Below are 27786 nucleotides of genomic sequence, written 5' to 3'. Positions count from 1 at the left end.
CTAGCCAGATTTGTCAGAATGATTCTCCTCACAAAAGCTGACCCAGTCTGCTGTACCCCAGTCAGATGGGAAAACAAGCCGAGAGGCGAAGATACTCACCCAGTATCTGAGCATGAGTTAGCAGTTAATATTACAGCCCAGTTGTTCTACTCTTAGGCTATTGTTTTTCCTTTGCACCAAACTCTTTCCTGTTTCTATTTCAACAAGGTGGGTGGTCCCAAAGCCTAGGAAGACAGTTTCCTGGGCCTACAGGGTGTGGGTAGGAAGTCCTGGAAGGCCAACAGATAAGGTCTTAGGCAGGGGCCCAGCCAGGGTGCTGCTGGCTGTCTGTCCCTGGCGGAGTGAGCTGTGAGGGAGGTGGCGAGAGTGTTGCCATGGCGATGGACTAGCCAAAGAAGGGCTCAGGGAGCAAGCTGCTAGACAAGCTCATCCTTAAATCAGCACATTACCAAGTGCTTAAGAAATTAAAAAAAGGTTTCCATCCTCCAGTAGCATTAGGAAGAAAATCATAATTGTCATTCTCCAGTAATCTATCTGGATCTGAATCTGGAGAAGAAACTGATATTCCCAGCACCCAGCACTTCCTGAGCCAGGAATAATTTTGCCCAGCTTCTCACTTTGGGGGTGTCCAGAGAGCCAAGGCTGGAGTCATGCAGCAGGCTGAGCTGGGGCAAAGGGTGCAGGGGAGGTGGTGGCTGCAGAAGAAGGGCTACGGGGTGACTATCTCCTTTCTCAGTGACTTTCTGGGGTCGTAGGCCATCCTGCTAAAACATCTTCACAGTCACATGAACCCACTCACCTCCAAGACCCTGCCGCTGATGTATCGGTCACAAGTCTCGCATTTAATGCCAAATTGGGAGTGGTAGTCAGCCTCGCAGTATGGAACGCCGTCCCTGCAAGAGGAAATCCACACAGAAGAGGAAGTTGGGGGGAGTCCATGGCGTGTCTCATGGGGGCTCTAGGACCTGCAGCCCGCAGTGGCTGGGCCAAGATGAGAAGACCTCAGGGAGCTCATTAACAATGCAAACTCCCCAGAGAATCCTTAGATCTAGGGAATCAGAGACTCCCTGGGAGGGGCCCAGGCATCTGCATCTTGACAAACTTCCCAGGTGTCTCTGGGAACCAGTGGTCTGGGCTGCTGGCCGTGGGTGCCCCTTCCCCGCTCTCCTTCTTCCCCCTCCCTACACGTTCTCTAGAGCCACTCTCTTCCCTTTAACCCAAAGGGCTCTTTTAAATCTTTTCTGAAAAGATTGATTAGGTTTTATTTTATTTACAATAGGTAATATTTGCATTTGTTGCATTCGAAGGGCATGGAGAAGCCTCCACCCTCCTTCCAGCCCCAGCTGGTTTCCCTTCTGGGAGGTGATCAATGTAATCAATTTTTGTACACCCTTATGGGCGCCTCTTCTAATAAAACGTTTCACCCGTAGTGAAAGAATCACGAGTGCGCCCCTGAATCAGTAGGTGGCATGACCTACCCTGACCTCCTCCTATGTGCTCAGTTTTGCCTAGTGCTTATCACTTACTGGGCAGCAACAAGATTAGCTGATTATTCTGTCCTCTGCCGCTTACTAACAGCCACTGACATGTGCTGCTTGGTGTGTGCCAGGCCCTCCTGATGGTGTTTTACATAGATTATTTCATTCCGTCTTTATGGCAGCCCTGTGAGGTCAGAAGTACCAGCTTCCCCTTCAAGGAGCAAGCCCACCTCAGAGGACCTAGAGCTGGGTGCAAGCCTGGGAAGTCTGGGTTCTCACACGGGCGGCCCCCAGGGTCAGACGACATGGCGCCAGTGTGTCCCAGGGCTCAGCACTGTGCCTGGCCTGCAGTGGGCACTCGGCAGTGTGGCAGCTGAGCAAATCCCTATGACTGTGGGTCGGGGGAGGCCCTTAAGGAGGAAGCCCTGGGGCTCAGCTCTCAAGGGTCAGCGTGGAGACAGCTGGGGGTGTCAGAGAGCTCAGCCCAGCTCTGGGCCCTGCACAGCTCCAAGGGCGAGATCTGATGATGTTTCTGTGAAGCACTGATGACACCCTTGAGGAGAGGAGGACATTTCCCCACTTTTGAGTGTAATGGGACTCACACACAGGGAGGCCTAAAGGACAGGCACGTCACTGTTCCCTCGCCCAGTTGCTGCCATGTTGGGATTGCTCGGCGTCCACCCCAGCAGCAGGGCAGTCAGTGTTTCTCTGAAGGAGACGCAGCAGCGGGACCAATGCCCAGCAAAATCTGGGGTGAGACTGTTGTCTGAAGGCCCATGAGACAGGCCTCCCCCAGCCCTCCTGCACTCCGTAGGTGTGGGAGGGTGACTCTGCAGGGGGTAAGTCATTTGTCAGGAGGAGGGTACAATGAGCCACAGACTTGGGGCATATAAGCCAATATCACCTCATTTGGACCCCTGGGTTGGTGAGGCTGAGAGAACTGAAATATACATGATTCTAAAAAGAGGCAGATGGTGAAATAAATATTCCTAGGCACTTATTTTGTTTAAAGAATGGATCTCTGAGCTTTTACACAACCCAATGAGGTAGGTTTTCTCCATTTTTAGAAATGAGGAAACTGAGACTCAGAGAAGTCCCTTGCCAAGGTCATGCAGGCTGGGCGTCCAACCCGGGCATCGATGCCAGAGCCAGTGCCTCTATGCTCCTGCCACCCTGCCAGCAGGCAGAGGAAGAGCCTGGAGCCAGGCTGCAGAGGCCAAAGGTGTGGTGGGCAGTCTGGGCTGGGCCTCCTTGCGAGGCACTCCGAGCAAATCTAACTCCCCCAGAGAATTCTGAGTTAGGCTTACAGACTCAAGGAGTCCTGGCTGGCGACTCCCTCGGGCACTCCTTACTTGGCAGGCACAGAGAGGAATACCCAACTCCTACTAACATGGCACTCAAATCTGTCAGTGATGTGACCGCGGCTCACCTCTGCACATGAGCCTTGGACCCTCGTCAGCTGCGCCCATGCCTGCTCTCCAGTAAGCAGGATGGATGTGCCGGCGCCTCTCTGCCCTGTCCTAGCCTGGGCATTCTGCCTAGAAGCTTCCTTCCTTTGCATTTTCAAATCTTACCCCCGCTTTGCCTGGTCCAGCTCAAATACCACCATCTTCCAATGAAGCGCCCAGATTCCAGATCTACTTCCTGCTGGTTAGAAGTGACCCTTCCTTTCTCTGACTATCCACAGCCCTCCACTTGACCTCCGACAGACAGCACTGGCTGGCGAGCACCTACCTCCTCTTCTGCTGGTAGCAGTAGCTCGCCCGGGTTTTCTGTTGGGAGCCCCCCCTTCCCACTGTAGTTACTGTGGGTCACACAGGGCTGCCCTCTGGCTCTAGGGTTCACATCCTCCCGGATAGGAGCTAGTCCAGAATGAGTGTGTGACCCAAGGGTGGACAAACGAGAGGAAGCTATGGGACTTTGGCTGGAGTTCTTGGGAAAGAAGCTTCTCTCTCTGCCAGGCTTGCTAGGCTGATAGAATGACAGCCTGGAGTTGCTTGTGATCATCTTTGAGGAGGGCCCACTTGAGAATGATTCTAACACAGAGGAAAGTAGAGCTGAGAGAGAGGCATTCTGAAATGCTGCTGACATCTTCAAGACCCTGAATTCAGCTACGCCGGAAGCCAGTATGCTTCTGGCTTTCCCATTTCTATGAATCAATAAATTTCCATTTTTGCTTTTCAGTGTGTCTGAGCTAGTTTTTTTGTCACTTATTATTGAAAAGGTCTTACAGAATGAAACTTTTTTTGGGGTGATAAAGTGTCAAAGCTGTGAGGGTCTGTGGTGACGATTTCTTTTAGGTACTTGTGTGTAAATGTGGACTAGGGCCTGCAGCAAGCAGGCCTGTTAGTGCCATGCTGAGCAGGTCATCCACTCTCTCCTGAAAACGGTATGTGTCCGTCATCCCTCATCTTAGTTAAACTCTTTCAGCAACTATAGTAACTATGGGTCGGGCACCATGCTAAAGGCAGTAGTGAATAAAACCGAGTCCCCACCCTGGTGAGGACGCACGTTAAATGTAGTCACTGGAGCAGTTACTTTCTCCCCCAAACCTCAGTTTCCACAGCTCTTAAAGTGGGGATAAATTGCCTCATGGGTGTTGTTAGGGGGGTTAATGTAATGATCCATACAAGGCAGTTAGAGCGTTCCATATATGTGATAAAAACTCAATCAATGGTAGCTGTATTATCATTATTATAAAGTCATCATGGACAAATATGTAAATGCAAGTGGTATTAGTTGGTATGAAGGAAACAAATGCACTGTGAGGGCCAGTGCTGGGGGACCAGAGGCAGTAAGAGGTGGTATGAGGCTGCCTCTGGGGGGGCATGTGGGACCCAGGACCAGAGGGGAGGGAGGGGACAAGCACACGCAGAAGGGAGAAAAAAGTTCAGGCCCAGGTAACCCCAAGGGGGTCCTGAGGCTGTCTGTGGCCGAACTAGAGTAGCCAGTAGCTGGTAGCCGGTAGAAATTATAGAAGTAAGGGTGGTGCTACTGGAGATTGAGGTGAGGGCTGGAGAGGGCAGGCCTGGTAGAATGCAGTGGCCGGGAGGCTGGGGCGAGGACAGGGAGAGACCCACTTGCTGATGTACTCCCCGGTCAGGACGACACTGCAGGTCTGGCATTTGAAGCAGCTGACGTGCCACTGCTTGTCCAGCGCCAGGAGTGACTGACCATGCTTGATCTCCTCCTTGCACCCAGCGCAGTCTGCAAAGACAGGGGGACGCTGCTGAGCACAACACCGGGGCCCCGACTGCCACCAGCATGTGCCCAAGCGAAGGAAACTGCACCCTGAGCACCAGTTTCTCCACAGCTGCTCCCACTCTGGCCCTGGCACCTGATCAGAGTTCTACCAGTGATAGAAAAGGGCACCAGAGTCCGGTCCTTTTGACAAGGGGTCTTGGTGAGAGGGAGAAAGACAGACTCCCAGGATTCCTCCAGAAAGTTCCCTGCTTGTCCTCCTGAGCACTGTTCATCCAAAGCAGACCTCACACTGTTCCTGGCCAGCCCCCAAGCAGCTCAGCTGCACTCCTCTCCATGGCCAAGGGGTCCCACAGCATCAGTGTCACCTGGCAGCTGGCAGACGTAGGTGTCACGAGGCTCCCAACCTACCGAATTTTATCAAGGTCTCTAGCTCAGCCAAGTCTGAGACGCTGCTCCAGCAGATATGTTTAGTGTCTAGTTTTTCCCACCCTTGGGCTGTATGCTCAATAGCAAAGGCTGTGACTGTATTTCATTGTTAAATCTGCTTTCGTGCCTACTCTGTGCTCATATTAGGAATGCAGGCAGCACAGAGAAGGAACTCCAAGCATATTTGCTGACTGAGCATGAGCAGACCTTAGAATTTACACCGGTATGCTTATGCACTAAACATTTGCCTCCCCGGGGAGCAAGGATTAATGAGTCTGCTGAGACTGTCCCAAACCAGAAAGGTGCTCTCGCTCTCCATTCCTGTCACCCTGGAATGTGCACCAGGGCCACAGGAGGTGGAGGGCCGGCGTCTGCCTGTTGCTCAATCAGTGTCTGGGAAGCGGCAGGAAATGGAGCCAGCATCCAAGGTACTTGGGAGATGCTGGGAATTCAGGCCTAGCCAACCGGATGGCTCACTCTGGAGGAGGAAAGGGTCATGGGGCAAAGTTTACCAGAGGACAAGCCTCCTTCTTGGCACTGCAATACAGATGCACGCTTTGGGGCAGTTGGGAGAAGCTGGCTGGATGCCCTCACATCCAGCTGGGAGCTAGTCCTCAGGGAGAAGATGATGTGTCTGTGTGTTTAGGAAAGGGGGTGTGCCCTGTAGGCTGTGGGGAGGGTCTGCGCCTGCTGAAGTGCTTGGATAAAGCAGCTCCATGGTAGCCTCCTCCTGCTGGCTTGGTGCCTTTCTGACATTGGGAAGCAAGGCTGGGGACAGATCTCCAATTGCAAAATGCGTCAAGCCCCAGGCCGTCAGATGGGGCTGGGTGAATTATTTGGGATTTTTTTCTTTTTCTTCCTTTTCTCCTGGAATAAATCTACTGGCCTACCCCCAAGCCCCCATCTCACACCCACCCCAATACTAACAGGCTTCAGAATATAATAGTTTAGAAAGGCTAGGTAGTCCCTCCCCTTTTATAGGCAGGTGTCTAAAGTAACTTCCCCATTCTCAGCATAGGAAAACCTGAGGTGTCGGGGGTCTTGTCTACTTTCTATGCCACAAATACTGAATTCGGGACTTTGTGGGCCTCCCTGATAGGCTTAAATGATTCCACAGGGGTTCAGGGTTCACAAAGCATTTGGTCACAGTCCCACCCAATGTAGGAATCCATAGCATTCTTGACACTTGGGCACCATCCTCTGCTTAACTGCCTCCAGGGGTGGGCAGCTTACCCCCTTTTGAGGAAGTCTTCTTTGCCTTTGGACAGACAAGACTATCATGACTGCCTTCTTTATGTGGAGCTAAGACTTGAGTCCTTGTGATGCCCCCTATTTTATGCAACCAGGTAGCATAAAATCTACCTCTTCTCACATGACATTTCCTTCAGATATTTAAAGACAACTACAGCTTCTCTCTTTTCCTTCACTCCCTACACTGCCATTTTCCTTGCTTGATACGGCCTTCCCCTGCTCAGTTTCACTTGTGGATTCCATGGGGTAGATAAGTCATAGGCCAAAAACACAATTCTCTACCTTTGCAATAAAACTGATTTGAAGAGCTGGACACATTCTAGTATTGAATCCCATCTCTTTGAGTTACAGTGATGTATCTGAGAAGAAACGACCACCTCAAGTTAAAATGGAGGAAAAGGTGCGGCTGCAGCGTAGAGACTGGACTGACAGGTCGGGGTGGGTGGTGAGAGAGGCTAGCTGAGGGGAGAACCCCAGCTAAGCCCCCGCTTCCCTATCTGAGTATCTTCCTGGGGTGAAGACAAACTGAAATCAGGCCTGTAAGGACATAGCATAGTGCTTGGCACATATGTGCCCAATAGGTGGTTGCTGTCATTACTGTTTCATGTTCTTGTGTTTTTAACCCGTACTCTGTACATTATCTGATCTCTGATCTGAGGCCAGAAGCAATATTCCTGATGTAGGGAAGGCCTGCTGATTTCTCCCGAGGATTCTGAGACTCCTTCTCCATGTGGTTTTCTCTTCATGTGTTACTGTTAGTTTTCCATCACACTGCTTTATGTTTATTTGGACCTTTTTCCCCCACTCTTCCTCCTCCCAGTCTTGACCACCAGTGGAGCCTCAGGCACCCCAACCAGGAGCCATGAGTCGGATGTAATAAGCAGGGTCAGGAGAACTACACCCTGTCTCAGATTTCAGCAGAGCCAGCTGCCCACCCCTCATATGTTCCTGCCTATTCCAAAATCACACCCTTCAGCTGGCAGAAAGCACGACGCCACCACCTGTTCCTCCCAAATCCTGCAGTCTACTGATGTCTCCAACGACCCCAGACAACCATTTTTAGTTTTCTTGACTATGTTATATGTTCCACTTAGATCAGCAAAAATGAATGTCTTTTGTGAGTCAGAGCAAGCTCCCCACCTTGTTTTAGGCAATTAACTCAGGAAGACAAGACCATCCCCAATCAGCAAGTCATGTCTCTGGTATGGGTGTTAGGGGAATAGGCTCCAGGGTCAGACCACCTGAGCCCATTTCCCAGTCCCATTACTCGCATTTATGTGACTTTGGGCAAGTCGTTTATGCTCTTTGAGTTTCAGTTTTCTCATCTATAAAGCAATTATTTTATCTCCTTCACAGAGATGTGATGATTAAATGATATATTATATACAGAAAACTTAGCGCCTTGTCTGGCAGTAGTACCAGTCAATCAGCATTAGCAGTAGTGACGCTGGTATTGACGGCGGTGGTGCTGGTAGTTTGGTTTGTTAGTAGTTGCTTTCCTTTGTATAATGGTGGTGATGATGGTGGTGCTGGCAGTGATGCTGATGGCAGCGGTGGTGGCACTGATGGTGGCGACTGTGGTAGTGACAGTGATGGTGCTGGGGCTGGCGGTGACTGCAGTTTGTTTTGCTGGCACTTGGCTTCCTTTAGGTGATGATGGTGGCGGTGGTGGTTGTGCTGATGGTGATGCTGTGACTACTGCTGACACTTCTCAGTGAGGTCTGTGAGGAAACATTTCTCCTTCCTGTGGAAAGGAACATGATTCTTTTCTCCGGATAGTTCCTGAGTATTCTTCTTGATCTCTCTTGAGTAGATCAGCTCTTGCTTTTCCGAATGCCCTTTTTTAGCCCCCAGGGAGGAACATCACACTCCTCTGAATCACAATCCACCCCCTGCCCCTCCTCTCCCTTTCTGTGATGTGTTCTTCATCTTAGCCCTCTCTTGAGTCTGGGTCTGGTTTCCTCTATCATTTAGGAACTCGGCAGACTTTGCAATATCCCCTCTAGTCATTTGCTTCAAGAACTGGGACCACCTCCAGGGGAAAACCTTTCTACGGAACATGTGCCTTGTAGATGCACAAATTGATGCCTTTACCTCATGCATAACAAGAGAGCCATAGCCCTGAATACTGTCCCTGGAGACTCGCATGTGCTCACTCACTTCTCATTCACTCTTCTTCACTTTCCTCTACCTTCGGGTTTGCACAGCTGGCAGAGAGAGTAGCCTCTCTTTGAGGACATGCTCATGTGCTGAGGAAATCTCCCACCGGTCTGAGATCTCTGATGCACAGAGTAACACGCAACACAAGCTGAGAAGTAAAATGTTCTCAGGAATCTTACTCTCTGTCCTCCCTTGATGGGCTTTCTAGATTAAAGCTCCAAGTCGTCAACATCCCTCACTTTATATTTAGACAGCATTTTACACACTGTGATATATGTCATTCTGATTCCAGGATACTAACACATGTGCTTCCCGCAAAGCTGGCTAAGCTGAGCCTCAGGGAGGCCACGTAACTGCTTTGCACCATACAGAACGCTGGCAGCTCCTGCTCCCAGCTTGCCTCTCTCTACTGCCTCACGCGTGATCCTGCTGGTCTCTGGGCACCTCAGCAGCAGCAGCTGCAGGGCCATGGCCCTGCAGTCCAGCATCCCACGTTGCTGGCATTCCGCATGGTGCTTTCAAGGAGTCATGAAGGATAACGGTGCTTGCACCCAGACACCTCGGGATGAAAACCTGCTCAGGGCGCAAACTGTTCCTGAGCATCCCCAGGGACCCTGGAGGACGTGCTCTGTACATGCCTCCAGCAGACCCGGCCTGGCTGGATGGAGAGAAGGTGAGGGGGGGCCCCACTGTCTTTCTCCCCAGCTCAGTGTGCCGGGCAGACTTTTCTGCGGCCCCTGGTTGCTGAGCCCTGCTGACTCGGGGCTCCATGCTCACGCCCCTTGGGCAGATGCGGCCTCAGCGTGCTGACTCTGCTGGTGGCCTACAGCCCGTGCAGTGAGGCAGGACTGGAGGCTGATGGGTTTTCATGGGTTCTGCTGACAAGGCACTGAGAGTGTCGTGTAACAGGGAAGAACACTAGAGCCTAGCGTGGTTCACTGAGGCCCGGGGGCCGGGGCTCTGCGTGCAGGCATGTACGGTCAGCAGCCTGACAAGGGTATCTGGGAACGGTGACTCGGACATCTTACCAGGGCACAGGCTTGAGTGGAATGGACATTCCATGGATTAAAATAACTATCCCAAGGTACATTCTTGATCTGTAGTTTTCCACAAATCTATGATTTGGTGATAAAATAATACATATACTATGGTGTGGCAGGTGTTTCCCACATTTCTAGATGGTGGTTCTCAATACTAGGACCAGCAAACGAATCAGCCAGGAAGCTTATTAAGAACGTAGATTTCTAGGTTCCATTCCTAGAAGTCCAAAGTGGGCCTAGAAATCTGCATATTTACCAGTTCTGCGGTTGCCCACGGAAAACAGTCTCGCAGACACCGGCACAGCCCTGTGGTTTGCTCCCGTACCTCTCCTTTTGTAAGACATGACTGTGCATTCTATTTTCATGGAGTTTGTAAAAATTGCAAACCACTCGTGGCAAAACTCTCACTCTGCTGTTGTGGTGCCCTTAGGAGCATGGATCCAGAGGGATGAAGACAAGATCAGGAGCTCAGCTCAGCCCAGAAGAGCCGCACCCGAGTGGCTGGTGCATGGCACAGGCCGTCACTGTCTACAGTCAGGCAGCCTGTCTTCCCTGCATTTGTGCTTAGGGAAGCTTGTGAGTCTGGGCCATCTGCCAAGTGGGTCATACGTCAGAAGTCCTCCAGGGTGGGAACCTCCCCCTCTTCCCTCCAGGCTAGTAGGAGCAGTTAACAGAGCTGGGACAGGATCTCTGGAAGGCAATGCCCAGTGGGGGGGACTCACGGCTTGGTCCACGGATCTTGATGGGTTTACTGCTGGTCATGGACTGGGAGCACGTCTGACACACGCATTCCTTCCCACTGAAGGTCACCTTGTCTCCAATGGGGAAAGGCTTCCTGTAAGGGGGGTAAGGGAGAAATTCAACACTCCTTTCCTGAGGTATTCTGTGTCTATTGGTGGCCTGATAACAGGTGCTCAACACTCTTTGGTAACACACACAGCTCGCCTTCCAGAGCAGCAGGCAAATTCAAGCGCTGTTCACAGGGCCAGGCTAACTAACCCACTCAGTGAGGGCCAGGACTGGACCAGGGGGCCCACTTGACCATTTAAGTGGTTTTAACACTGGGCAAATCATGACACTTGGTTGAGCTTACATTTCTCATCTGTAGAATGAAGTAGAACAAAGAGGTTAATAAGTCCTCCTGAACTTGTTCCTTCTTCCTAGGACTGTTTCCATTCCAACTCGATCTCTTCCCTGTATGTCAAGAAGAACTCATGCAACTCCCAAAATTACCAAAATGTCTTCCTTTCACTATCCAGGAAGTTCAGAAGTCCACCAGTACCCTCTCCTCATCTGCATTTGCCTGGTTGGAGTCCCACAGCTCAGAGGTCTCAAGCTCATGCAGGTCCTGTCTCCCTAACTAAATATAAACCGTATACAGAATCCTGGCACTGTTGATCCCATTGTTCATCTGCTTTTGTGTACACAGTTTGAGACACATGCTAAACAGACTCTGAGCATGACCCCCGACACAGGCTTCTGGTGCCCCTCCTGCCTCGTGCATCGGCAATGTGGGACATGCACAGAGTGCTAGGAAGAGTCAGGGGTCCTCCCGGGTGGGAACCTCATCACGGCTCAGCACTGAGTCGTGATGAAGCACATGGTGTGACCTCGGATAGGCACCTCATCTCTGTGGGGCATGACAAAGACCTCACTTTATATCTTTCACTACACGTGGACCCTCCTGTGCTAAGCTGCAATGGGTGTTGGATTCCAGAATCCAGAGCCCAGGTTTTAAGATACAGACGAATGAATGAATTCCACTGGGTGGTTATATTTTTTTACATTATGCATTGTTATGAGTCTCAATCAGAAACTAATTGGTTAGTTGCTCTAACTGGTAACTAACAGGTGGTTATTTTATGGGGAAAATAATTAATCTATAAGTTCCTAATTTAAAAAATGCATATATATGTCAATCATGCTTTATTTATGACTTAGTCAGAGCAGCCGATTAAATTTTAACATATTTGTGGGCAGGGTTGAGGTTTTCTTTATTTTTTCATCTCTTTAATAGGGTGCTTGGCAGACAGCAGACCCTTAATGTACATTTGCTAAGTTAACAAGGGATTGGGATGCTGGGGCTCGGCAGGAGGGAAGGGGTGAGACTTCTGTCACATATCATTCATTTGTCCTGAGAGGCCGGATGATTATCACTATGCTAATGAAAAGAATAATAAAAGCAGACACAGTTGTGCTCTAGCCCCTGAGCTAAGGTCTTTGCATTTATCATCTCATTTATCTTCCTGAAAACCCAATCAGGTCAGAATGGCCTCAGTGCTCGTTTGACTAATGAAGAAGCTGAGGCTTACAGAAGTGGGGTCCCTTGCCAGGATCACGGGGGGGACGTTCTGTCCAGACCACTGTACCATGTGAGGCTGAGGGTGTGGGAGCCTGGGCCAGATCTGGGGTTTTCAAACTGAGTGGAGAGACCAGGGTACTCGGTGGTTCCTCTGGGGACTTTTGATGGGAAATGGGAGGCTGACTATGAGGGTTCAGATCCCTTTTCTGTGTTCATAGCAAGGAAAAGTAGTGTTTTTCCATTAGATCACATTTGACAATGTGGATTCAGCTGCTAAAGGCTTGAAACCCACGGGCTCGTCAGGTTCTTTCACTGCGGAGATTCTAGAGATCCACGTGTCCAGCATAAAGCCCTGTGAGCCCCAGAACTGCCCGGGAAAGGCCATTCCCTCCCTTGCCCGGCAGCTCGGGCAGAGGGTCCTGGCCTCTGCTGGCTCCTCCTCACCTGCACAGGCTGCACACGAAGCACTTAGGGTGGTAGGTGCGGCCCAGGGCCGAGATGACCTCGCCTGTGATGAAGTCCCGGCAGCTGTCGCAGCGGGTGCCATAGAGCTGCTGGTAGTCCTGGGTGCAGATGTACTCCTGGTTTTTGAAGAAGAAGCCCGACTGGGCCAGGCCACAGCCACACACTTGGGAAAACAAGGAGGGAAACAAGGGCAGGTTGAGTCCAGGGAGCACCTGCAAGCACGAGGTTTTTGTTGGGGATAACGCTGGTGTCTGACTTGGTCATGAGTGGCCAGAGAATGGAGGCACATCAGGCCTCGTGTGCCTTTGGGGCCAGGGTTCCTTCAAGTATGGCCGGAAGGCCGCTTGCACCGGAATCATCTGGCAGCCTTCTCAACAAGCAGAGGGGCTGGGGCTAGGGCTGAACCAGATACCCTGGAACTGGGGCCAAGGCATCTGCATTTTAATACCCTCCCAGCTGACTCTGATTCACACCTGAGACTGCTGATAGTGTACAATCCTCTCAATACCTGGATGAAAAGTCTAAGGCCGCATAGCTCACACGATGCTGCACTGATGGTACCATACATTTGATCAAAGAATCACTCAGTTAAAAGTTTCCTGCACTTTCCATATGCTCGGCTGAGCTAGATGAAGACAACTGAGGATGGCAATGGAAAGGATGATCTGAAGACTATAACCTGTCCTGGCTGTGGCCATAAAGAGTGGGTCTGCTTCTGGGCAAGAATGACAGAGCAAATCCCCGAACCCTCAAGAGCTAACAATGTAAGCAGAAAGAAGACCGTATAGAATGTACATCACTGGTGACAGGCCATGGGCTGAGGTGGGCAGCAAGTGCTGTTGGGAGTGCAGAGGAAAAGGGAGCACTGCTCAGGGCGGGGAGGATCAGGGGAGGCTTCTTGGAGGAGGCAGCACTTGAGCTGAGCTTTGAAGGGACATAATGAGGTAAAGCACAGAGACAAGAAGTTTCGGAATTGTGGAGGGGGGCCTGAGGTTGAGGTGGTGTGTTTAGGGAGTGGAGGAAAGTAATACAGGAAAATATTGACAGGGCAGTTGGGGCAGGGCCCACGTCCAGTTTAAGAAGTTTAGGTTTTGTGGAATACTGAGAAGCCAAGGATGACTTTCCCCATAGTTTTCAAACACTTTCATGAAATTATTTGGAGAGTCTCAGACATATACAGAAGTAGAAAAATTATGACTCCCCATTGCCCAGCTGCAAAAAAGATCAATTGCATCAATAGCTTTTTAGAGAGGCACCATGACTTTCTAAGGTTTTTCATAAGGTCTTTTGAGATATCCTTGTGGGCAATGTGAAGATATATAGGACAGATAATAGAAGAGCAGGTGAATATAATTATAGGTGTCTGGACAACTGAAGCATGTGGGACCCCTCTTTCCCAAAGGACACAGAAATGTGGGAATGAGATTTCCTCCGGGAGCTACGTTACGAAATCCACGCACAACGGGCAGAGCAGAAAGTGGCCTAGTTTCTTCCGAGAGATGGAGTGGCTTTGAGCTGCTGAGTGTGTTGATCCAGCTAAATCAAGGCTGGGCCAGCCACGAAGGAGCTGGTCATCAATCAAAGGGAGGCCACTGGGGAGTCCACTAAGGCCCTATGACAAGCTTCCCTGGCTCTGCGTCCACACCGACACACTGGGGGACAGCTAGCCTTCTGCAGAGACTGCCTGGGGGCAGGAGGCCACTGGTTAGGGCACTGTGAGCAAATGCAGTGGAGAGTTACAGCTCTTGTTTGTATTAATAAGCAAGCACTCCAATTTTATATGCTGGTTTCCCAAGGACTTGCTTAGCATGAGTCAACTTCCTTAAGCTCTCGCTGGTGGGGACACCAATGAGATAGAGTTTCCAGACCTGTCAGTGTGAAGACCTGGCCTGACCAGGTGATATCACCCCAGGTAAATATTACCCCATCTGTAACAGGGAAGGTTGTTTCCCAAAAGCAGCCAGGTTAAAAAATAAGAGGGACTTCCAGGTGAATGCCAGACATTTTTCGCATGTTTGTTTACCTTCCAGGCCAAAGGCAGGCTTAAAGGGCCAGCATGAGTGAGGCAGAGGGCAGCCCCAGACCTCCCAGCCTGAGTGGGAACATGCAGCACAGCAGAAGGCATAGTGGTCTGGTAGTCAGACCTCCTGGGCTCTGGTCTCATCACTGCCACTAACTCTATGGGTGACAATGAACTTGGCCTTCTGTTGTCTGGGGTCTCTGTTCACTTACATGGTAAATGAAGAAGCTGGACAAGAAATGACCCAAGCTTTTCTTCTGACACTGACATCCTATGAGTCTAGGAAAGGGAAAGCTTCGTTCAGGGCTTACCATGTGCCTAAACATTTTAGACTCAGGGTGAGGTAGAGCTGGGGGCCCCTGCGGATCACCCACAGTGAGGCAGGGCCTAAGAGAGGAGGTCAGGGTGGTAGCAGTTGATGGGGAAGGGTTCATTGTCCATTAGGCTTCATCAGAATCCATCATATCAAACAATGCTGCGTCTGGAGAGCAGGCGAGGCCAGAGTACAGGCTGTGCTGGGCTGTACACGCGGCAGATCGACTGGCTTCCTGACTGTGGAATTAGTTAGGTCACGGCCTACGACCTCACTGGAAACAGCTCCTGTTTTTTCCCTTCTTCTCTCCCTTTTGTTTCCCCTACCAGCTCCACCCCCAGAGCCGCCTCTCCCAGTGGAGAAAACCAAGAGGCCCGAAGAGAACTGGAACAATCAGTTCCTCCATATCCTCCAAGGAGCTGAAGGAGGAAGCTTTTGGTAGAAAGGATGTAAAGGCTGATAAGAATCTCAGGGGTTCCTGGAATACAGTGGGGAATACAGGGATAGAAGGCAGGCTGGACCAGCAGGACAGACATATTTGAGGCTGAACAGAGCCCAACATTCAAATAACAGGAAAGGCCATGGAGAGGGTTTGCAGTATGGAATGGATGGAAATAATACACATGGGGCAGTCATTATTCTGTGAATCAAAAAGATAAAGTCTGTTAATTTTTTAAAAGCATATTATAGGGTTTGATGAAGGGACAGAATATTGTTAGAACTGCTTTGAGAAAATCTGAATGAATGCTCACTGTAAATATGAAGCCTACAAGGAGGCCTTGAACATAGCTGCAGTATATTTCAGTGGAAAATGTGCTATTTCTCAAATTACTGGGCCTTTGTTCATGATCCGATTCTACCATTCAGGTGCTGTGTGATTCTGGAAAAGTTTCCTCCCCTCTCTGGAGCACTGTTGCACCATCTGTAACCCCATCTGTAAAATGAGAGGCTATGTGGTAACAGGACACTCCAGATCCAGGAGTCTGTCATCTAATTCTGTCAATTTTCAACTTTGCAAATGAGACTGAATTTTGTGGAATTTCAAAAGCAAAGTGTTAGAAGGGCCTCTGAGGGTGACCTAATTAATTACTTTAAATATTTAAATTGTGAAATAAATTATAATACAGAAAATGTAGTAAGTACATATGTATACTTTAAAGAAGAAGATTAAAATATGTTCCCCCTTGGAAGCCTATTTGTTTGCAGCCCCCTAAAGTATTCCCCGCCCACATTGTCTCAAATTGTGTATTCTCTTGCTTTTCATTATAGTTTCACCACCTATGCTGTATCCACAAACAAAATATTTTTTAGTTTTGCCTGTTTTTGAACTTTATATTGATGGAATCATACTTCATTCATTCTGTGCTTGCTTCATTCTCTCAGTATTATATTTTTGAGATTCATCTATGCTGATGCTTGTAACTGCACTTCATTCATTTTTACTGCTGTGCTGTATTCCATTATCTGCCTACATTGCAATTGATTTACTCCACTGGTGAAGAACATTTGAGCTGTTGGCGATTTTTTTCTTTTACGGAAATGCTGCTTTGAACATTATTTGTGAGGCAATGCGTCGCTGTTTTCCAGTTGCTCCCATTTACATTCCCCGATGCTCATCATCACCAATACCGGGTAATGTGTGTACTACCCGGTATTGTGATGATCACGTCTTATATTAGTCAACACGGTGGATGTGAAGTGATATTTTATTTTGCTTTTGAATTTACTTCCCTGATTATTAATGAAATTGAGAAATTTATGATATGTTTATGGGCCATTTGTGTTTTCAAGATTCATCCACATGGAGCCTGTATCAGTATTGCATTCTTTTCTATTGCTCAATAATATTCTACCATATGGATGTACCACCTTTTGTTGATTCATTCATTGGTTGATGGATATTTGAATTGTTTTCAATTTTTGACTTTATGAAGAATACTGCCAAGAACATTCATATACAAGTTTTTGTGTGGACATTTGTTTTCATTTCTTCTGAGCATATATCCAGGAATGAAATTTTGAATTGTTGGGTCATATGGTAACTCTACCCTTAATCCCTAGAGGAACTGCAAGATTGTTTCCAAAGCAACTACACATTTTGCACTTCCACCAGTCATGTATGAGGACTTCAATTTCTCCACATTCTTGACAATACTTGCATTATTTGTTTTTTATTATAGCCATCCTAGTGGGTATGAAGTGTATCTCATTGTGGCTTGATTTGTATTTCTTTGATGGCTACTGATGTTGAGCATTTTCTCATGTGTTTATTGAATATTTGTATAACTTCTTTGGAGAAAGGTCTACTCAGATCTTTTGCCCATTTTGAAATTATACTTTTTTTATTAAGTTGTAAGAATCCTGTATATAGATAGTCTAGCTACAAGTCCTTCACCATACACATGATTTGCAAATTTTATCCCCCATTCCATGGGCTGACTTTCTACATTCTTCATGGTATGTTTTGAGGCATAAAAGTTATGAATTTTGATGATGCCCAGCTCACCTATTTTTCTTTTGTCATCTGTGCTTTTGGTATCATACCCAAGAAGGCTCTGCCTAACTGAAGGTCACAAAGATTTAACCCCATATATTCTCCTAAGCATTTTATAGTTTTAGCTCTTAAGTTTAGGTTTTGACTTGAGTTAATGTTTTTGGGTATGAGAAAGGAATCAAGCTTCATTTCTTTTGCATATATAGGTTCAGTTTTCTGAGCACCACTAGTTGAAGACTATCTTTTTCCCTATTGAATTATCTTGGTAGCCTTGTTGAAAAGCAGCTGACCATAAATCTAAGGGTTTATTTCTGTACTGCCAATTCTATTCTATTGATCTCTGTCTATGCTTGGGCTATTACTGCACTGTCTTGTTTATTGTAGCTTTGTAATAAGGTTTGAAAGTGGGAAGTTTGAGCCCTCAAACTTTGTTCTTCTTTTTCAAGATTGCTTTGGCTATTCTACATTCCTTCCAATTCCATAAGAATTTTAGAACCAGCTTGTCAATTTTTGCAAAGAAGCCAGCTGGAATTTTTGTTGTTGTTGTTGTTAATTATAATGAATTTTGCATGTTTCATTTTTTTTAATGTTGGTATCATTAATATACAATCACATGAGCAACACTCTGGTTACTAGATTCCCCCTATAATCAAGTCCCCACCACACAGCCCATTACAGTCGCTGTCCATCAGCGTAGTAAGATACTATAGAGTCACTACTTGTCTTCTCTGTGCTGTACTGCCTTCCCCATGCCCCCCGCTATGTTATGTGTGCTAATTGTAATGCCCCTTATTCCCCTTCTCCCTCCCTTCCCACCCATCCTTCCCAGTCCCTTTCCCTTTGGTAACTGTTAGTCCATTCTTGGGTTCTGCAAGTCTGCTGCTGTTTTGTTCCTTAATTTTTGTTTTGTTCTTATACTCCGCAGATGAGTGAAATCATTTGGTACTTGTTTTTCTCCACCTGGCTTATTTCACTGAGCATAATACCCTCTAGCTCCATCCATGTTGTTGCAAATGGTAGGATTTGTTTTCTTCTATGGCTGAATAATATTCCATTGTGTGTATGTACCACATCTTCTTTATCCATTCATCTAATGATGGACACTTAGGTTGCTTCCATTTCTTGGCTATAGTGCTGCGATAAACATAGGGGTGCATCTGTCTTTTTCAAACTGGGCTGCTGCATTCTTAGGGTAAATTCCTAGGAGTGGAATTCCTGGGTCAAATGGTATTTCTATTTTGAGTTTTTTGAGGAACTTCCATATTGCTTTCCACAATGGTTGAACTAGTTCACATTCCCCTCAGCAGGGTAGGAGGGTTCCCCTTTCTCCGCATCCTTGCCAGCACTTGTTGTTCCTACTCTTTTCTATGTTGGCCATCCTAACTGGTGTGAGGTGATATCTCACTGTGATTTTAATCTGCATTTCCCTGATGATTAGCGATGTGGAGCATCTTTTCATATGCCTGTTGGCCATCTGAATTTCTTCTTTGGAGAAGTGTCTGTTCATAACCTCCCAGCTGGAATTTTATAGGGATTATATTTTCTATGAACTGAACAATGTCTTCCCCCAAAATTATATGCTGAAACCCTAACCCCCAGTGTGATGGCATCTGAATAGAAGGCCTCTAGGAGTTAGTTGGGGTTAGATGAGGTCACAGAGGTGGGGTCCTCATTACAGGATGAGGGCCCTTGTCAGAGGACACACCAGCAAGTGTGCCATCTCTCTCAGTCTCTGGCAGGTGAGACACGCTGAGAAGGTGGGGCTGTCTCTAAGCCAGAAGAGAGCTCTTACCAGAACCTGGCCATAGAGGAACTGATCTTGGCCTTCTAGCCTCCGGAACTGTGAGAAAATGAACTTCTGTTGTTTAAGCCACCCAGCTGACGACACTTTGTACAGCAGCCTGAGTTGACTAAACTAGCATTACATACGTACAGCGATCTCAAGAATATTGCCATCTTAACAACATTAAGACTTCTGATCCACAAAGGTGGGATATCTTCATTTACTTAGATTTTTAATATTTTGTACTTTTTATGGTATAAATTTTACACTTTTGTTGAATTTATTCCTACATATTTTATTTTTGATGCCATTATAAATTGAACCATTTTCTCCAATTTGTTTTCAGATTGCTCATTGCAAATATATGGTGATACAACTGATTTTGGTATATGGATCTTAGACCCTGATACCCTGATTAACTTATTTGTTAGTTCTAACAGTTTCTTAGTGCATTTCTTGGGGTTTTCTATATACAGTATCATGTCATGTGTAAATAGAGATAGTCTTACTTCTTCTTTATCAATTTGGATGACTTTTAATTAATTTCCTTCCCTAAACGACCTAACATGGACCTGTAGTAAAATGTTGAACAGCAGTGGTGAGAGAAGACATCCTTTTCTCATTTTTGATCTTACAGGGAGGTAGTCAGTCTTTTACTATTAAACATGATGTTATCTGTGTGTCTGTGTTGTTGTTGAAAGACAATTATGTGGAATACATAATCCTAATTTACACTTATTTCTTTTAGTACATAAAGGTATTATTCCACTGTCTTCTGGTTTCTGTGTTGCTACTAAAATTTCAGCTGTCAGTCTATTTACCATTTGTATGCAGGTGATCTCTATTCTCTGACTACTTGTAAGATAGTCTTTTAGTCTTTGGTGATCTGCAGTTTCACTCTGATGTGTGTAGGTAGACTTCTTTTACATTTTTTCTTCTGATTTTTATTATGTTTCCTGAATCAAGGATTTGTGTCTTTCAACAGTACTAGAAAATTCACAGCTGTTATTTCTTCAGATGCTGTCCTCCCACTCACTGATTAGATACATGTCAAACCTTCTCAGAATATTCTCCATGTGTAAATTTTTCTTTTATTTTTACTGCATTCTTATATTTCTGGGATATATATATATATATATACACACACCACTTTCTTGGGTAAATCTTACAATTTATTAATTCTCTCTTCAGCAACATCTAATCTGCTATGAATCTACACATTGAGTTTTTAATTTCAAATATAATATATTTTTATTCTTAGTTTTGTTCCTTTTTCAAATCTGCGCTATTCATTATAACGTGTTGTTTCTTGCTCATTGTTCTGGGCTTTCCTTATTTGTTTAAATGTCTTGAATGTAGTTATGCTATATTGTCAGAAAATTCCAATTTATGAAGTCTTTGAGGCTTTGATTCAGCTCTCCATCGTTTCTGCTGGCCCTTCCTCCATTCCGATTTGTGTGTTTTTGACTGTGAGTTACTCATTTTGCTGATAATGTTATCTACGGAAATTCTTTGAGGTCTGGAGGAAAGCTGCATCCCTTCAAAGAGGATTATCATTTGCTCCTGACATGTGCCAAGTGTGGGACCATTTTCTTTTAAATTCTCTGTTTCACTTTTATTTTTTAAATTTACACCAAACATATGACATGGATAAAGACCATGAACCATGTAAAGGATGGATTATGGATAGACATTCAGATACAAGTTTTATTCTCTTCTACCCGGTGCCAAAGTTGGTACAGGCAAGTTTCGGTGCCGCCTCCCTCTCCAGAGACAGTTTATTTTTCCTCCATCTGTACAATGACAGTGAGGTTTCTGTAGGGGGAAATCTCAGCTTTACACAGAAGTCCCTATTAGATTCCTAACTTGACCAGGCTTTGGGCTTCACTCCCTGCTCTCCATGATCCATGCAGCCGTCAAGGTGAAAGCTCAAGGTCTCCAAGGCTTAGTGTGAGCGACAGGGTCAAATCTTCCACCGGCAATCGCCAGGACTTCTGCTTATGGTTTTGGTTTTGCTTTGTCACCTCTGTAGATTCCTTCATTTCAGCACAGTACTAAATGTTGAAAGAGTTATGAAAGAAATTCATAGAGATTTTAAATTTTTCAAAAAAGAAGGCTATTCAGGGTAACTCATCCCTACTTTGGTTATTGCTGGAAACAAACGTCCTCTCATTTGTTTCACCTCTAAGCAAGCTGATATTGAAAGGCAGAATAATAAAAATCTTTTTTTTTCTTAAAATCTCCATTAAAAGAAATTCTACAACCTCTCTGTGGTACTGTCAAGATGGCTACGGTCTTCCATTCTTTGCTTTCACACCCTGAGATGTGATGCTGCAAATCCTCCCACAAAAGGCAAAGTTTATTTCGCTATGATCCTGAATCTGTGTTTGTCATCTGACCTGTCTTAGCTAAGGGGACATAAACAAGTAGGACAGAGGATGAGGCCTGAAAGGGTCTTGCTCGCTTGTTGCACTCGGCACTGAGACCACCATGCACACACGTCCGAGCCAGTCTGCCGGAGGATGCCAAGCTGTGCGCAGGCACTCAGGTAGAGAGCCTGCCAGCCACTCCAGATGACCTGCCATGTCATCTTGACGAGGCAAGCAGAGATGGGTAGGGCCAGCACGGACTGGAGAACTGCCCAGCCAGCCCAGAGAATCATGAGCTAAATAAAAGGTTGTTTTAAACCTCTTAAATTTTGATATAATCAAAAGGTAATAAATAAATACACTCTTTTAATAATATAATTACAAAGCCATAGCTCAAACCTCCTTATGACAATTTTATTCTCTTTACCCTTTGTCCTACCTCAATTTTTGGGATGTAAAAATGGTCACTCTTTGCAATACTCTTTCCAATACTCTTGCAGATCAACTTGCACTAAAAGGGTTTATCAATTCTCAATGGAAAATTGAAATCACATTAAAATATATCCCATACATGTTTCCATAAACAAATTAGGGAATGTGAATATGTAATTTATTTGCTTAATGCAGAATCCCATAGATCCTGAGGAAAGAAATCCAAGATTTTGATCAATGGCTGGGGAAGCCAATCTTAGACTGGCTGGGGAAGACTCAACTTCAGACGTATGAGACTGAGGTTGCAAACAATTACTAAAATGAAAGGATCTGAGGGTTTCAACTGACCTTAAATTCAGTGTATGTCAATGGTGTGACGCGGCTCCTCGGGAAGTCATTTCAACATCAGTCACATTAACAGAAACACACGTAGTCTTTGTTCTATTTGCCAGACCTTGAAAACTGTGATTTGTTCTGGGCCTTATGCTTTACGAATGGTAATGACAAACCAGAATGGATCCGTGAAGAAGATTACAGGGTGATGATGTAAGTTGGAATCATTTCAGATGAGGCCCAATCTAAGGACCTGCAATATCACTGATATAGGGAAGATCTGGCTATAAGGATGGGAAATGCAGCCACAGGGAAAGCACACACAAAGTGCCCATCAGACTTCACGAGGACAAGGCTAGGAGCAACAGGTGGAAGTTACAGGCTTTGCGTCAAACATGTTCTCAAGCCCCAGGGCGATTCCGCCTCTGAACGGGCGCTCTGTGGAACAGGAAGCCTGGAAGAGTTCGAGAAGGGGAGGCCGCAGAGGTATCTGCCAGGGACAGTGGGGAGGGAGGGCTGTCCGTGTGGCCAGAGCGCTGGCTGGGCTCTCTCAGCTGAGTGCCTCTTCCTTCCTGCTGCTAGTTATCCTCCTTCTTTAGGAAGTCTCAGCTCCTAAGAGTTAGGAGGTAACCCAACATCCTTTGGCTCCCAAACTACAGCCTTACTAAAGTCATTGTGTACCCTCTCCTGTGCTAAACTTGAACTCTGTGCAATGTCTTACTGTAACAGAGTAGGTGCTCACCTCAGAGGCATGCTGAAGTTTAGCCAGGAGAGTTGCTCTGTCATTTGCTCTCAAATTCATTTCTAGGCATAAGCCAGGAGTCTTTTTAGATGTGTAAGTTAAGCTTGCAAAACTGCCTTTTTCCTCCTGGGTCAGCACTGCCACTCTGGGGTCACCAAGCTCCCTCTCTGAGCCACACCCCAACATCTCCTTCCCTCACACTTCCCTCTTCACTACACACCTCATAAAAGACAATTCTCGTAACAGACTTAAGGACACTCTTCAGGACTTCAGAGCTTTCTCGACTGCCTATGTCTGCTCTGCCCGCCCTTGTGGCATGTCCTAGGGCGAAAACGTGGCCAACAATCTGACAAGGGAGTGAGGGAATTCAGCCTCCTACCTTGACAGGTGAAGCATCTGATGTGGAAGTGGTTATTGTGGACCCGAACCACTTCCCCTTTGCAGGTATCTCCACATCGGTAGCACTGGATGACAGCAGAGCTGCCCCGCGGATTGTAAGGATTCTGCTGATAAGGAACTGTAGAAAGAAACACAGAGATCACCATCCAGAAAGTCCTTATTCTTTAAAAAAGTCTGCTTTCTTAACTGGAATAAAAAGCAGAAAGGGTGGGATTAGCAAAGTTCCTTCGATATATCATTGGGCAAAATATGACAACCTGAGGCATCATTAGAAGGTGAGCACGTGAAGATGCGAGTCCGTAATCTTCTTAAGCAGCAGTGACTTATGAGTGAGCACAACCTTTTCTTGTAATAATAGAGCCTAATTCATGAATGATGAAGAATAAAAGAGGAAGAAGAGTATTTCAAGGTAAGTGATACAGAAATACCACTTCTTGGGTGATTTCTGGGCTCATTTAAGATCCCAAACTTCTCAAAGGAATTTTGGGTCTTGAAATTGACATGGATCTCAAAGAAATGGGTGGCTGACCCTTCCTCCACTGGCTTTTTTATTATCTCTTAGCCTCAGTTTTCAATCTTTAAAAGGAGGGTGGTCAACAGTAGCACAGACTTTCTAGAAAAGAGACACAGGGACCGGCTCGCTGGAAGGGGGGTTGGTAGGAGGACCATCTTAAGCTGTCTTTCAATAGCACTTTCCATAATACTGGAAAATGTCAAAAGTGTATAATTAAGAAAAAAGAGCGGGTAGTGATCATGAAGGGGCGAAGTCCTTGGGGGCTGGAGCGCAGAGGTCAGTTTGGCCTCGCTGTGGAGCTCTGCCGGCCTACTGAGTCTGTTGCTCTCCTGCTCAGCCTTTCCCATGGCTACTTTTCCAGATCTCCTTTCCCTGATACACTTTCCCCATTCTAAAATCTGGCCATCTGGGATTTAATAGTACTAGGCACCTGCATAGAACACAAAATTTCAGGGTTGGAAGGGATACTAACTGCTGCCTGGCTCAACCTCATTGTGTGTGAGCTGTTGGAACGACTTTTCCAGTGAGGAACTGAATCTTCTCCCTTATAGGAAGCCCCGAGGAACACCAGAGAAAGAATCACCTGATACTTCAACTCTAACTCAAAATTACAGCAATAGTCAAAAACATCTGCCCATACCCTATTAGAAGAAGGCCCACTCCTGTCCTGGCTATAAAGAGGACCACCTGACTAGAGAGGGATTGATGGAAAGCATTTAGACAGGTAGACCTACTGGCTAAACTCTGAATAAGCATATTGTAAATTGATCTGGACTCACAATCTGGAACCTTGAACTACAAAGGAACTTAGAGGTCACTTATTTCAGAGGTTTCTGACATAGTGTAGGAGTTGTTACCTGTTTGTAGAAATTGGAATTTTTATTCTAAGCACATGAAGGATTGCATGTGGTATCACGCTTGATGATGAAATGTGAATGGAAATTGTGTGTCACTTCTAACGGGAAGCTCCAGCAGCCCATATGTGATCTTTCATATTGCCTCCTCCACAGCCCAGAAATCAGAGATACCCCCGATGGTGTGCAGGGTGTGTCAGCGTGGGTCCCTGACTGAGGCGTCTCGGAGCCGAGAGCAAAGTTGACCCACCATGAGTATGTGTCACAGGCAAGGAGGAATCTCTGTTGTCACAGCCTATAAGACTCTGCACTACTGCAGCATATCCTGACTGATTCACCTGGGATCTAATATTCCTTTCTAATTAAATAGAAAGTTTAGTGTTATGTATATTGCCTTACAGCTTTTTCAGATTCTTAAGGATGATCTCCATAGCCGATCTCATCCACTGTTCTCCTTTTAAAGACAAGGAATGGAGAAGTGGGACTTTGGATTGTCTTCCACTTAACGGGTGTCCCCAATCATAAGTGTGATGCAAAGCAAAAGGCTGGTTGCTTAGCCCCAAAACTGTTGCTTCTGACGACTTTGCTATTGGAGGTGGGAAAATAAAATCCCTCTCACAGTTGTTCTCTCATGGCGTTCTCGCCCCTTATTCAACTCTCCCCAACCCCCATCTTCAGTTTAAGACAAAAGTTAAATGACTTAGCTAGTTAAATCATTAGCTAACTACTAAATGGGTTAACACATATGAAGCATTTCAGAGAATGCATGAAGTGCTCCACAGAGTTCACTGGCATTGTGACCATCGTATTCCCCCCACAGCTGAGAACGACCCTTCCACACCCTCCAGAGGGCCCACATTCTCCTTAGTCCCATCTCCTTTTCTTCTTTTTTTTTTTTCTGATTCCTGCTCAACATCCCTGGAAAATAGTTCACTCCCCTCTCTCTCACCAATTTGTGAGAAAAATATAGATCCTGTTTATATGAGCAGTGCAGTGATCCACCGTTGTTGAGGGAAACAAAGCTGTGAGTGAAAATGAAAGAACTAATACAATAATCATGACCATCAATGATGAGAGTTCTCAAAGTTATCCAACAGTCCCTCCAAAACCATGGCACAGCTTTTCATCTGCCTCTTTTACCTCAACCCGCCTTGTGGCTCAAGAACCAACTTCCCAGATCAACTAGATTTTTCCCTGATTTGATTTCTGGGAAAATGGATTTATGATCATGGTTTATGGTCAAAACTTAGACTTTGACCACTCTGATAAAAAGGCATAAAATCAGAATGAGGGGATGGGTCAGGAAAATGAGCCTTCTGGGGTAAATTACTGATGGGGCCCCCAGCCCTACTGCTGCTGCTCCGGTAATGCCGACTATGGCCAGAAATCCCCAAATGTCTGAGAATGTAAATAGTCCCATAAGCAGAAATGCATGCAGTGCTAGTGCAAGTTGTTCTAGGTTGCTGATGTAAGTTGTGATTTTAAAAAGGTAAAGATGTGGCAAGATTTAAGACAGTAGATGTGTGAAGACCTTTCGTCATACAGACAGTGCCAATAGAAACTCTGGGGTCAAGGGAAGCTGTGCTGAGATACGTCACATCTGCTCCTGCCTCGGAAGCCACTGATTTCCGAAAAGATTTTGTGTACTTGGCTAATTAAATCAGCAACTTAATCTAATCTCATTCTGTGTCTGAGTAGGTGTGTATGGAAGGTGTTATTTCTTTTCACCGATCTAGAACCCCTCTGAAACACTAAAATTTTATTGTTGATTTTCTGCCAGTTATTATTTCCGCTTATTTGCATCTCAGAAAGTACTAAGTTTCAATCATGGGATTTATAACATTTGTCTTAAGGGCAAATGTCTTTTGAATTCCAAACGGACTCACACATGAATTTCTGAACTGCCTCGTATGTGAGGAACTGCCTCTTCGAGAGCAGTATGTGAGGGCGGCCAAAAGATGCAAAGGACATCAGCTCCGCTTACCTGTGAAATGATACCAGTTTAGACACATGGATCATGTGATATGTTTCTAAAATGCGTGCAGAGAATCTTCGGCTTCTGTTTAATGTTATTTGGCCAATAAAGGGTACCCAGGAGAGATATTCCCAGTGACTAGTCCTTAAGCAGCGCTGTCCAATAGAATTTTCTGTGATATGCAAATGTTCTCTATCTATGCTGTCCAATATAATGATCACTAGCCATATGTAGCTACCAGGCACTTAGGAATGTGGCCAGTGTGACTGAGGTAGTGAATTTTTTATTTTATTTTATTTTAATTAATATGAACTTACATTTCAATGGCCACATGTGGCTAGTGGCTGCCATACTGTCGGACAGTACAGCTTTATAGCTCCACAAATCGAATACTGGGGATTGAGAATGGGGAAAAACAAATCAAATCTGGTTGAATCCCATTTATATAAAAATAACATGTACAAATTAATTCAGAAATATCACCTCAGACTTAAATTATTCCTGTTTATCCCAGAACAATTTTAAAGTGGTGATTAAAAAACAGTTTGCAATAGGAACCAACTACATCCACATTCACCCATCCTGAATTTGATCTGGAAACAAGTTTCTGGGCAATTAAATAAATACTGATTTTTGAAAAAAATCACATTTCTTTAGGCACTGCAAGACTAAGCAATCTTAATCATTCCAAGTATAAAGGCAAGAAAACCAGGTGGCAGTGGCTGTCAGTATAATTTTTAAGAGAGAAAATCAACTGGTCTATGTGTTTGAGGTTAAAAATTAAGGGTCAGAAACATTAAGACTTCTTTTATACACATACCAAAATCTTTACAGAGTTCTACAGGAAAACACATCTTAATTCCATAACTAAGTTTGCAAGTAAAGCTCTTCTCGAACTCTGTACAGATCATTTAAAATTGTTGGAGGGCAGGTACATTTTGGAAGGGAGGGGTGACTGGCCTTCTGGGAAGTCCACAGAGGCAGGCACAGAACCCAGCTCCTCCTGGGCTCTTCCTCCCTCCCTGTCCGCGGTTCTTCTGGCACACGTCTCTCTGGCAGACCGTCCTGGGGCCATACTGGGGTCTCCTTCCTACCCTGCTGCTACCCTGCTTTATAATCTGGGGCAAACCCCTAACTTCTCTGGCACCATTCCCCTCCTTAGCCACTGAAGAGACCTGTCAAAATGATTTATAAAATTCCCTCCAAGGAAAAGTGGATTCTGGCTCTGTGTC

At 46.0% G+C, this 27786-nt stretch overlaps 1 protein-coding gene across 11 annotated transcripts in view; it reads right to left on the bottom strand.

Moving 5' to 3' along the window:
* The window catches only part of ABLIM3 (actin binding LIM protein family member 3), a 101771-nt gene that overhangs the window by 42019 nt on the left and 31966 nt on the right, over window positions 1-27786 (bottom strand). For 3 of the 11 annotated variants that reach the window (XR_012125245.1, XR_012125244.1, XR_012125247.1), the window contains exons 1-5: window positions 26872-26938; window positions 23192-23329; window positions 12306-12489; window positions 10282-10394; window positions 800-893 (exon numbers count right to left, since the gene is read on the bottom strand). Coding sequence is in view for 1 of the 11 variants with exons in the window: in XM_073222003.1 (XP_073078104.1) it covers window positions 800-893; window positions 4559-4685; window positions 10282-10394; window positions 12306-12489; window positions 23192-23329; window positions 26872-26905 (690 nt within the window). In the remaining 10 variants the exon portion in view is untranslated. Of the gene's footprint in view, window positions 1-799; window positions 894-4558; window positions 4686-10281; window positions 10395-12305; window positions 12490-23191; window positions 23330-26871; window positions 26939-27786 lie in introns of those variants that run through there. The other 8 variants (XR_012125250.1, XR_012125251.1, XR_012125253.1 and 5 more) reach the window with 5 other exon arrangements.

The sequence above is a fragment of the Manis javanica genome, chromosome 14, assembly GCF_040802235.1.
Source record: "Manis javanica isolate MJ-LG chromosome 14, MJ_LKY, whole genome shotgun sequence".
Taxonomy (NCBI): Eukaryota; Metazoa; Chordata; class Mammalia; order Pholidota; family Manidae; genus Manis; species Manis javanica.
The sequence above is the reverse complement of the archived record's forward strand: the minus strand, read 5'-3'. Positions and strand labels throughout refer to the sequence as shown.